The sequence below is a fragment of the Phascolarctos cinereus genome, unplaced genomic scaffold (assembly GCF_003287225.1).
Source record: "Phascolarctos cinereus isolate Bilbo 61053 unplaced genomic scaffold, phaCin_HiC Scaffold_1;HRSCAF=81, whole genome shotgun sequence".
NCBI classification, from domain to species: Eukaryota; Metazoa; Chordata; class Mammalia; order Diprotodontia; family Phascolarctidae; genus Phascolarctos; species Phascolarctos cinereus.
Genome location: NW_027555514.1, coordinates 265,030,798 through 265,043,132, shown reverse-complemented (window position 1 = coordinate 265,043,132; position 12,335 = coordinate 265,030,798). Strand labels below are relative to the sequence as shown.

Here is a 12,335-nt window from a genome sequence, read left to right as displayed (position 1 = left end):
AGGTATTTGGGAAAAATGTTCTCTCATTAACCTTGTCAGTTCCCATGGATTTAATTATCTCTATGCAAATGTCTCCAAGGTCTGTATATGCAGCTCTAATCTCTTTCATGAGCTCTAGTTCCACATCTGTTGTTGTGTCTAACTCTTCCTGACCTTATTTGGGGTTTTCTTGGCAAAGATAGTGAAGTGGGTTTGCTATTTCCTTCTCCAGCTTATTTGACAGATGAGGAAACCAAGGCAGGCAGGGTTAAGTGACTTGCCCAGGGTCACACAACCAGTAAGTGTCTGAGGCCAGCCAGATTTGAACTCAGGAAGATGACTCCAAGCCTGGTGCTCTGTGCACTATGGCGCCACCTAGCTGCCCCCACATTACTGTCTATTGGATATTTCCAACTGGATGTTCTCTAGTCAGGTATGTGTCAGAGGCCAGCTTAAGACCACTGAGAGCCAATTGTTAAATGTTTTATGCCTCAAAAATTAGCAAAACCTCCAAATTAGGGCTTGATTTATTGTGTTGTGATTGTCTGGAATTAAGAAAGTGATGAAGAAAATGTTAACAATACAGATTAAACTTAAAAGTGTGTCATATATACATATACATACATACTTATTATATATATGTGTACATACTTGCATATGAACCTCTTGTTAAAAACTCCCTGTCTGTCAGCTTCTCAGACACAGCATATCCAAAACAGCTCAAAACCACACTTCTCAACTCCTCTATTTCTGCCAAGGGCACTATTACTATATTTCAAGTCCCCCATCCTTAGATTTATCCCTGATTCTTCACAGTCCTCTCCCCAACATATCCAATTAGTTGCCAAGTCTCGGAGAGTCAGCCTCCACGACATCTCCCACATCCTTCCCCTTCCCATCCAGCCACAGCCTTAGTTAGGTCCCTCATCACGTCTTGCCTGGACTATTGCAATACATTCCTAATTGGTCTCCCTGCCTCAAATCGCTTTTCTCTCCATTCCCTCCTCTATATTGCTTCAGCTGCCAACGAAATTTTCCTAAGTCTCTCCGCTGCTCGGCAAGCCAGCCAAACTGGTTTTCTTAGTCCCAACAAACTACCTTGTATTTCGTATATCCTTCTGTATGTACATATTGTCTCCCCTGTTCATAATCTCCTTGAGGGCAGGAAAAGTTTCATTTCTATCTTTCTACCTCCAAGTGCCTAGTATAGAGCCTGGTACACAGTAGTCAGTCAATTCTTGCTGGTCAATTGATGCATATGTATGTCAATGTGCCTATAAGTATACATGCACATATTGCTGAAGAAAAATATTAATACTTTACTATATGGCAGGCACAAATCTTCCAGATACTATTTTATTAGTTTATCATTATTTTAAATTCAAGCAGTGTTCTGCTTAAGAGAAAACTGGTAGAGACTCCTTCTTCCTTGGATATCTAACATAAGACATATTTGAAGTTACAGATATAGGAGTCTTAAACAAAGAAATTTCACTGTATGATAAAACATTAAACACCTTAGGGTAAAGTAAAAGTTAACATTTTACTTCGTCAAACAAAACAATAGTTCTTTAATCCTTGGAGATTCCTTTTCTAAAACTAGTCAATCCCTCTACCGGGTTTAACTTGGGGTCTTTAAACTTGTTCTAAAAAATATTTTGATAGCTGCATTCCGGTATAATTGGCTTCCTTTGTAATGTTAGGGATTTTATTTTCTGCATTTACAAACTTTATTCCAAGAAAGAGTCTATAGCCTTCATCAGACAGCCATGGGGGTTCATGACACAAAATGAGAACCATTCTCCTCAAAGGCTGTCAGTTCCACCACCTCCACCCCACGTTGGTCACAGGTGACCCATAGTAATCGGAGACTTCCTACCTCTGATCAAAATCCTAATCCCTTCCAAAAAATGGGGAAAGAAGGTATTGCCCTTAGGTAAGTCATAGTAACTCGAATCTCTTCTGGGCATTTTAGAAGAGGCTACTGCTCTTCTACAATAATCACCTGAGGGAAGGAGTTCCTTCCTGGACTGATCTGGGAGAGGGGAGCAGACATTGTTTCACAGTTGCTGAAGAAAGACAAATCAGATTAGTTTTCAGGCTTACAGAGTAGGAGGCTTTTTTATTTTTATTATTTTGGAAAGACTGGGTGTCCCCATTTCCCCAAGGCTGGTAGTTCAGGGGCTACCAGTAGACCCAATTTCACTAGTTATCAGTGTGGGTGCTTTGAACTGATTTTCAATCTGAAGTGGTTCACCAAGTCTGGTGGCCTTCCACTCCCTGCAGTTGCCCATATTAATTCCAGACTTCCCGTGGACACCTGATTGGCTGAGCTGTACTGATGTGCAAAATTCCTAAGCTCAAGGGATCTGCCAGCCTTGGCTTCCTAGACAGGGTGGGCCTATAGGAGTAGACCGTCATACCTGGTAGACTTACAATGCTTTCAGAATGCTTTCTTAATATTTTTTAAAGGGACAGCAAGGTCCAATAGTGAATAATAGGGGGTAGACTTGGAGTCAGGAAGAAATGAGTTTGAACCCCCACTTACTTAGATACTTACTAGCTGGGTGACCCTGGGCCATTCACTTAACCTCTCTTAAGCCTCAGTTTCCTCATCTATAAAATAGAATTAATAATAATAGGGGCAGCTAGGTAGCACAGTGGATACAGATCTGGCCTTGGAGTCAGGAGGACCTGAGTTCAAATCTGGTCTCAGACACATAACACTTACTAGCTGTGTGACCCTGAGCAAGTCACTTAACCCTGACTGCCTCACCAAAAAAAAAAAAAAAAGCAAAAAAATTAATAATAATAGCACCTACTTCATAGGGTTCTTGTGAAGGTCAAATGTAATATGTGTAGAGTTTGGCAAATCTCAAAGCACTGTGCACAAATTTTAGGTATTATTATTATTATTTATTATTTCTATTGTTATAAGCTGGTATATTCTAGAAAGTATCAGGAGAGCAGCCAGGGTGCTAAAGAGCCTCAAGACTGTCACATCATATTAGGATTGGTTGTGCCGTTAATCCCCAGAAAGACCAGAAGACCCATGAGCACTAGCAAACTGCTCACTTATTCAACTGATTCAACATTATTTTTATTAAGTATGGATTATGAGTAAGGCATCACGTATTTAATATACTGCCTGCCTGAGATTTCCATTTTGCTTATGATGGTATTTTTTTCGCTTTGGTTAATAGATTTAGAGCTGAAAGGGACCTCAGAGGCCATCAAGTACAATACCCCTCATTTTACAGATGAGGAAACTAAGGCTGGCTGAGGTTAGATGACTTGTCCAGGGTCACACAGGTAGTACATATCTAAAGCTGGATTTGAACCCAGGTTCTCCTAATTCCAAGACTATCACTTTCTCCACATAACTTCTCAGTTGCCTGTAATCTTTGAGACAGTTGGGAATATTTGGAGAAATTGACTCAATTGTTTGTTTCTCTCAGATTCTTCTCATCTATGTTATCAAATCTTTTGCTGTATTTTTATGTTGCTTCTATAATTTGAATTCATTATGTCACACCAATAGCTTTGCCATTCTTGATAGCTGAATCATTTAAGAATTTTGTTTTTTTTTTCTTCAATACAGAACCATCGGTTGTGAAGAAGTCAAAGTTAGACAAAGACAGTCCAAGGAAAACTTCAGGAGTACCCACTACAGAAGATGGTAACCCTTCAAATCTAAATGACCTTGAAGACTGCCATGTCAGTAGATAGTAACCTATAATGTACTAGCAGCCTACACACTTCTGACTGAGTTATTTAACTCACCATCTACATTAATTTGTCTTGGCATGATAGGTCAGAGACGAGAAGAAAGGAAAACATGTATATTTGCTTTGGATGTTCTCTCCTCCCTTTTTTCCCTTCTCCAACTCCTAAAGTGCCCTCTCTTTATCTTCCTCAATCTGTCCTCCCTTTTTTCCCTTCTCCAACTCCTAAAGTGCCCTCCCTTTATCTTCCTCAATCTGTTATTTCCATTTCAGATTTATCAATTGTTATGTAGTATAGTACTGGAAAAGGGCAAATTTCTAATTTTCAGAAAATGAAAGAGAGTAGGATCTTCCAATTATAGGCCAGTGAGCTTAACTTCAATTTCTGGCAGAATTCTAGAACACATTCTATTTTTTTTGTCGGGGGTGGGGATCCCATAGGCAATGAGGTTAAGTGACTTGCCCAGGGACACAGCCAGTTAAGTGTCAAGTGTCTGAGGACAAATTTGAACTCAGGTCCTCCTGACTCCAGGGCTGATGATCTATCTACTGCACCACCTAGCTGCCCCTAGAACATATTTTTAAAAGGATGGTTAGTGAACCTCTAGAAAAGGAAGCAGTCATCACAGAGAATTAACATGAAGAACAGGTCATGCCAGGCTCACCTTACTTCCTGTTTTGACAATGTTACTAAACTGATGGATTAGGGGAATACTACAGAGCTGGTCAGTGGTATGCTAGTAAATGATTAACCAGTTCTCTAGAAATGCACAAACACTGCTAAGTTTGATTCTAGTCTTTTTTGTACATTTTTGGAAGTAACCTAAGTATACTTCTCCATCACTTTCTTCAGTCTAGAAAATCAAGAAAAAAAAGAATAAATTAAGCTCAGATTTGTAGTGTCTGCTAATTTATGAGTTGTAAATGCTCACACTGAAAATTTAATAAAGTAAGCCAGTATGAGCTGGCTCCAGCATACCCCTTGTATGGTTTACCAGGATGGTAGCCCAGCATTTGGTGTTTTTTTTTTTTTAAGGAAAGATAGCAGGATATGGAATAGGCAATAGTATAGATAGATGGTTTTGAAACTGATTGAATGAATGGATAAAAAAAGTTGTAGTCATTGATGGTTCAACAAGGACCCCAAGTGGCACATTATTTTTTTCAATGTTAACTCTTTTTTTCTTTTTCTTAAAAATTTTATTAATTGATTTTGATTTATCAATAATCACTTCCATATGCTTTTGAGTTTAAAATTTTTCTCCCCCTTCCTCCCCACCACCCTCCAGAAGGCGACGCACAATCTGATACAGGCTTTACATTTACATTCCTATTAAACATATTTTCACATTAGTGGTATTGTAAGTAAAAATTAAAACTAATAGGAGGAACTATCAGAAAGAGGAAACAAAACTCAACAGAAGAGAAAAAAAGTAGCAATTCAACTTTCATTGTTCTTTCTTTGGATGTGGATAGTATTTTCCATCACGAGGCCTCTGGAGATGTCTTGGATCCTTGTATTGCTGGAAGGGGTTAAGTTCATCAATATTAGTCATTATGTGTGTGGCTGTTATTGTGTACAACATTCTCTTGGTTCTGCTCACTTCACTCAGCATCAGTTCACGCAAGTCTTCCCAGGTTTTTCTGAAATACACCTGCTCATCTTTTCTTATGGAACAATAGTATTCCATCACATTCATATACCACAACTTGCTCAGCCATTCCCCAATGGATGGGCATCCTCTCCATTTCCAATTCTTTGCCACCACAAAAAGAGCTGCTATGAATATTTTTGTACATGTGGGTCCTTTTCCCATTTGTATGATCTCTTGGGGATACAGACCTAGTAGTTGTATTGCTGGGTCAAAGGGCTTGTACAATTTTACAGGCCTTTTGGCATAGTTCCAAATTGTTCTCCAGAATGGCTGGAGAAGTTCACAACTCTACCTATAATGCATTAGCATCCCTTTTTTCCCCCACATCTCCTCCAGCACTTATTATTTTCCTTCTCTGTCATGTTAGCCACTATAACAGGATTGAGGTGGTGCCTCAGAGTTGTTTTAATATACATTTCTTATTTTTCATGTGACTGGTGATGGCTTTGATTTCTTCTTCTGAAAACTACCTGTTCACATTCTTTGGCTATTTGTCAATTGGAAAGTAGCTCTTATTGTTCTAAATTGGGCTCAGTCCCTTACATATTTGAGGAATGAGGCCTCTATCTGAGAAACTCATAAATTATCCCCCCAGTTTCCTGCTTTCCTTTTAATCTTGGCTGCATCAGTTTTGTTTGTGCAAACCCTTTTTAATTTCATGTAATCAAAATTATCCATTTTGTTCCCTAGCATCTTCTCTATCTCTTGTTTAGTCATAAAATCTTCCCTTATCCGTAGCTCTGACAGGTAATTTTTTTCTGTGCTCTCCTACTTTACTTATGGTATCACCCTTTATGTCTAAATTATTTACCATTTTGATCTGATGTATACAGTGTGAGATAATGGTCTATGTCTAGTTTCTGCCGAACTGCTTTGTAGCTTTCCTAGCAGTTTTTGTCAAATAGTGAGGTCTTGCCACAAAAGCTTGGATCTTAGGGTTCATCAAATTCTAGATTACAATGGTCATTTACTACGGTGTATTGTGTACCTAATCTACTCTACTAATCCATCGCTTTCTTTCTTAGCCAGTACCAGATAGTTTTGATAATTACCACTTTGTAATGTAGTTTGAAATCTGGTACTGCTAAGCCAACATCCTTTATGTGTTTTTCCATAGAGATCCTTGATATTTTGACCTTTTGTTCTTCCAGATGAATTTTCCCCCAAGTTCTACTAAATAAATTCCATAAAAATTTTCATTTTCATTCTATTGACTTAGCCTACATATAAGCAATTAATATTTCTTCATCTCTACCTCTTCTTGCTGGATTTAGCTGGTAATATATAGAAATACTGATGATTTATGTGAGTTTATTTTATATCCTGCAACTTTGTTAAAGTTGTTCATTGTTTAAACTAGTTTTTTAATTGATTTTTTTAGAGTTATCTAAGTAAACCATCATATTATCTGCAAAGCTTTGTTTCTTCATTGCCTGTTCTTATTCCTTCATTTTCTTTTTCTTGTCTCATTGCTACAGCTAGCATTTCTAATAGAAGATTGAATAATTGTGGTGATAATGGACATTCTTACTTCACGCCTGATTTTACTGAGAAGACTTCTAGCATATCCCTGTTATAGATAATACATGCTCCTGATTTTAGATAATTACTATTTTTCATTTTAAGAAAGGCTCCATTTACTTTCTCTCTACATTGCTTTCTAATGTTTTTTTTTTCAAATAGGAATGGGTATTGTATTTTGTCAAAAGCTTTTTCTGCATCTATTGATATAATCATATGATTTCTGTTGTTTTTGTTGTTGATTATGGTCAATTATGCCGATAGTTTTCCTAATATTAAACCAGTCCTGCATTCCTAGTATAACTCCCCCTTTGTCATAGTGTATGATCTTTGTGATACATTGCTGTAATCTCCTTGTTAGTATTTTATTTAAATTTTTTGCATTGATAGTCATTAGGGAAATTGGTCTATAGTTTTCTTTCTCTGTTCTTACTCTCCCTGGTTTTGGTATCAAGACCATATTTGAGTCATAGAAGGAATTTGGTAGGACTCCTTCTTTACCTATTTTCAAAAATAGTTTATATTGTTTTTTCCTCTTCTTTCTCTATTTTGTTCATATAGGCATTTAGAGATATAAAACTTTCCCTAAAGACTGCTTTCGCTGCATCCCATAACTTTTGGTATGTTGTCTCATTATTGTCATTCTCTTGGATGAAGTTGTTGAATGTTTGTATGATTTCATTTTTTAATATTAGATTATTTCATTCTTTAATATTAGATTATTTAGTTTCTTAGTCTATCTTTCCACGGCCCTTTATTATGTCTGATTTTTATTGCCTCATAATCTGAAAAAGATGCATTTAATGTTTCTGCCTTTCTGCATTGGATTGTGAGGGTTTTATGCCCTAGAACGTGGTCAATTTTTGTGTAGGTGCCATGTACCACCAAGAAAAAGGTATATTCCTTTCTGTCACCATTCAGTTTTCTCCAGAGGTCAACCATATATAACTTTTCTAAGATTCTATTGATCTCCTTAACTTCTTTCTTATTTATTTTGTTGTTAGATTTATCTTGTTCAGAGAGTGGGAAGTTGAGGTCCCCCACTAGTATAGTTTTGCTGTCTATTTCTTCCTGCATCTCCCTTAATTTCTCCTTTAAGAATGTGGCTGCTATACAACTTGGTGCATGTATGTTTAGCAATGATATTACTTCATTATCTATGGCACTTTTTAGCAGGATGTAGTTTCCTTCCTTATCTCTTCTAATTATATCTATTTTTGCTTTTGCTTTGTCTAAGATCAGGATTGCTACCCCTGGTTTTTTCACTTCAGCTGAAGCACAATATATTCTGCTCCAGCCTGTTACGTTTACTCTTTGTGTATCCCTGCATCAAATGTGTTTCCTGTAGACAACATATTGTAGGTTCTTAATCCATTCTGCTTTCTGTTCATCCCATTCCCATTCACAGTTATGATTATTATCTGTGTCTTCCTCTCCATCCTATTTCCCACCCCCCCGTTTATGCTTTTTTCTCTCCTTTTTTCCCTTTCCCTCCTCAGTAGAGTTTTGTTTTCAACCACTATCTCCCCCAGTCTGTCCTCCCTTCTATTATCCCCCTCCCTTTTCTTTTCCCTTTACCCTTTCTACTTCCTATAGGGTAAGTTAGATTTCTATACCTAACTGATTATGTTATTCTGTCTTTGAACCAAATGTGATGAGAGTAAGGTCAAACAATGCACGAATAGTCTGTTGTTATTGGGATTAATTTTTTCTTAAATGTTTGGTAGAATTTGCTTGTAAATCTATCTGCTCCTGAGGAATTTTTTCCCCAGGTAGCTCATTTATTCTTGCTCAATTTCCTTTTCAAGATAGAGTTATTTAATTATTCCATTTCCTCTTCTGCTAATCTGGGAAATTTATATTTTTTGTAAATATTTATCAGTTTTCCTTAGATTTTCAGTTTTGCTGACATGTAAGTGGGCAAAATTACTCCTGATAATTGCTTTCATTTCATTTTCATTGGCAGTGCATTCATCCTTTCTTTTTGATACTGGTGATTTAGTTTTCTTATTTCTTTTTTTAAATCAAGTTAACCAAGGGTTTGTCTATTTTGTTGGTTTTTCATAAAACGCATAGTAGGATCTTAATAAATGCTTATTGATTGATTAAGGAGGGCGCACCTGGAGGAACTGGGCTAGGTTCCCTACCCCTAGAGGCCTCTGAGGCCTAAAACAAAGTGCTGTATGAATTAAGGTCCTGAGTGACCAGGGAGGGCTCTATAAAGAAGGCAGCATCTGCTGAATGGGAGACATGTGGAGGAGCTGCAGGAGGAGAGATAACAGGGGCAGTGAACAGTGCGGTTTTGCTACTCTGTAAGTGGTGGGTTGGTAGCACGACACGAGGCTTGGAAAGGTGCCTCAGTTCCAGAATGTAAAGTCCTCTGAACGCCAGGAAAGGGAGTTTGACTTGACTGGCAAGTCATCTTGTTGTTTTTCAGTCCTTTGTTAAATTTCGTGTTACTCTTACTGTTCAGTCATTTCATTCGTGTCCAACTCTTCGTGACTCCTTTTGAGGTTTTCTTAGAGATACTGGAGTGGTTTGCCATTTCCTTCTCCAGCTCATTTGACAGATGAGGAAACTGAGGCAAACAGGGGGAAGTGACTTGCCCAGGGTCCCACAGTTGGTAAGTGTCTAAGGCCAGGAAGATGGTTTTTCCTGACTCTATCCACTGCACTGCTCTACCTACCTCTCTACAGAACAAATATAAAGAGGATAGATAGATAGATAATAGATCAATCAATCTATGCGAGGTGATTAAATACAAAGTAGAGAGGGACAGTAATAATTATAATGATAATAAATTTTATTTTATTTAGCAAGTGGATTCTGAGCTGCCAGTGGAGTGGTCCTATAGGCAGTTGAATTTGCAGGTCTAGAGCTCAGAAGAGAGGTCAGTCTTAGAGGTATAGATTTTGGAGTTATCAGTACAGAGGTGGTTGAAGGCATGGGAGTGTATGAGCCTGCCATAGTAAAGGCAGTTTAAAAAGAGAAAGGAAGAATCACAAGGAAACACCCATAGGGAACACCCACATCAAGGGGGGCCAGTAAGGAGCAAGAGATAAGAGAAGGCTTGTTATCTCAATCCTACAACCTGTTACTAAAAGTTATAACACCTCTCTCTCTCTCTCTCTCTCTCTCTCTCTCTCTCTCTCTCTCTCTCTCTCTCTCTCTCTCGCTGTCTCTTTCTCTGTCTCTCTGTCTCTCTCTGTCTCTATCTCTCCCCTCCCCTCCTTTTAGGGCCACTACTTATTCCAAAGGGTCGAGCATCCAGGGAAAACATCGAGATGATCAAGACATTGAATATGGAAGACTCTGGCCGCGGAAAAAGTTTTCAACTGGAGTCCCGAGGGTCTGAGCCCCTCTCTCGGAGAAAGAAAAACTCAGAAGGTGGCCATCTCAAAGCCTAGGAAAGGGACCTGTACTTTTATCAGAGGATCAAGATCAGTAATGATTGTCAGCATATGGATCATGTCTACACTAGCCAGTGAAATGCTCTGCTTATATGCAAAAGGGGGTGGGGGAAGGAGACTTTCAAATCTTGAATCATGGGGGCCACTCCGGGCCTAAAGGTCTCTAGAGTACCATAGGGCTATGAAGGGAGAAGAGAAGGGGTGGGCTCCTGGGTCCCTGCCAGGCCTTCTAAGACCAACAATATGTATAGTTTCTTACTTCCAGTTTCAGACCAGAATTTAATTGTAGGTAAAAATGTCCCTTGGTAAGTCAGGTCTCACTTTCTAATCTTTTGTTGAGGGGGGAGGAAGGGGAGAGCTTTGATAAATAGTTGACTCAGGGAGGCAGTTGGTGGCTGAGAAGTTAAGTTTCCTACATCTGTTATAATTTATTCATCCTGAAACTAGGTTGTAGTCAGGAAGACCTGAGTTCAAATCTAGCTAGCCTCAGATACTTACTAGGGGTGTGACCCTGGGTAAATCACTTAACCTCTGTCTGCCTCAGTTCCCCCCTATGTAAAATGGGGATAATGATAACACCTACCTCCTAGGGTTGTTGTGAGGATCAAAAGAGACAATATTTGTAATGTGCTTAGCATAGTGCCTGGCACATATATTCTCTGTGTTGTAGATAAATCATACCCAGGAGACAATATTTTTTAAAAAAGATGTAAGATAATTAGATGCTAATTTTATGACAACAACATGCTTCTTCTATGTCCTCTATGTCACACATCGAGGTTTAATGGCAAGAACTTAGTGATATAAAATTTTGATTATCTATATTTTAAGAAAAACAACATGGCATAGATAGAGAAACTGCCTCAGAACCAGGAAGACCTAGTCAAGTTCTAACTTTGATACATACTGGCTGTGTCACCCTGATCTAGTTAGTCATTGAACCTCTCTGTTCTCTGGACCATTCTCTAGGACTCTCTAGGAAAGCCATTGGCAAAGAAAGTTTCCTTATCCAGGGAACTCCCTGTACTATTGAAATCACAGCTCCTGTCCCTATCTTATATTTTACTCTTGGAATTTTTAAACCTTAGATCTAATAACAAATAAGCTCTGTTGAGGAGAGCAGGGCAGAAAAGACCAAAAATTTGGTGCTCAAAGGGCAGTTAGGAGGCATCTTGGGAATAGAGGAGAGGGAGGTGGTGGAAGAGAAAAGTGGGACGGTGCCCAAAACCCCAATATTATCTATTTCATAATTTTGCCAAGGACCAGCCCTGAACACTGAGACCAAAGGTGCACAGTTTCAGGCATGGGTTTCCTTGTGGCTAATCTACTAGTGGCAAGTCTATTTCAGTAAAATAGATGTAACACCCCCCCAAAAAAATAAATATTTGGTCTAATTTGTTGTTCAGTCACTTTAGTTGTGTCTGACTCTTCGTGACCCCTTTTGAGGTTTTCTTGGCAGAGATATAGTTTGCCATTTCCTTCTCCAGCTCATTTTACAGATGAGGAAACTGAGGCAAACAGGGTGAAGTGATTTGCCCAGGATCACACAGCCAGTTTGAACTTGTCTTCCTGACTCCAGGCCACTGTGCCACCTAGCTGCCCATTGGTCTAATTCAGCAGTCTTATATTAAGAATGTAAATTCCTTGAGGGCAGGAAGTGTCTCATTTTTTACACTTGGACCCCCCAGCAGCTGGCACATAGTAGGCATTCAAGTAAGTACTTGTCGATTAAATAGCTATTAATATGTGTGTGCTGGCACCAGGACCAGCACAAAGATAAATTAAACACACTTTCTGCCCCTAATTGAGGAGCTTACGATTCAGATGGAAGTGGTGAAAGTTTACAAAAATATAATTCATTTAAACTATAAATTTATAGTAAAACTCGTATAGTGAAAATAGCGGAATAGTGGAATGGTGGGAAGAGTGTGGATTTGAACTGGTTCAAGTCTTAGCTTTGCCATTCAGTACCTGTATGACCTTGGGCAAGTCTTTGTTCTTCGAGTCTTAATTTCTCCATTTGTAAAATAAGAGCTCTAGGTCTC

At 38.6% G+C, this 12,335-nt stretch overlaps 1 protein-coding gene across 1 annotated transcript in view; it reads left to right on the top strand.

Moving 5' to 3' along the window:
* The window catches only part of CCDC38 (coiled-coil domain containing 38), a 52,962-nt gene that overhangs the window by 17,279 nt on the left and 23,348 nt on the right, over positions 1-12,335 (top strand). Inside the window, exons 10-11 of the mRNA XM_078150419.1 lie at positions 3,581-3,707; positions 6,098-6,106. Coding sequence (XP_078006545.1) covers positions 3,581-3,707; positions 6,098-6,106 — 136 coding nt within the window. The remainder of the gene's footprint in view (positions 1-3,580; positions 3,708-6,097; positions 6,107-12,335) is intronic.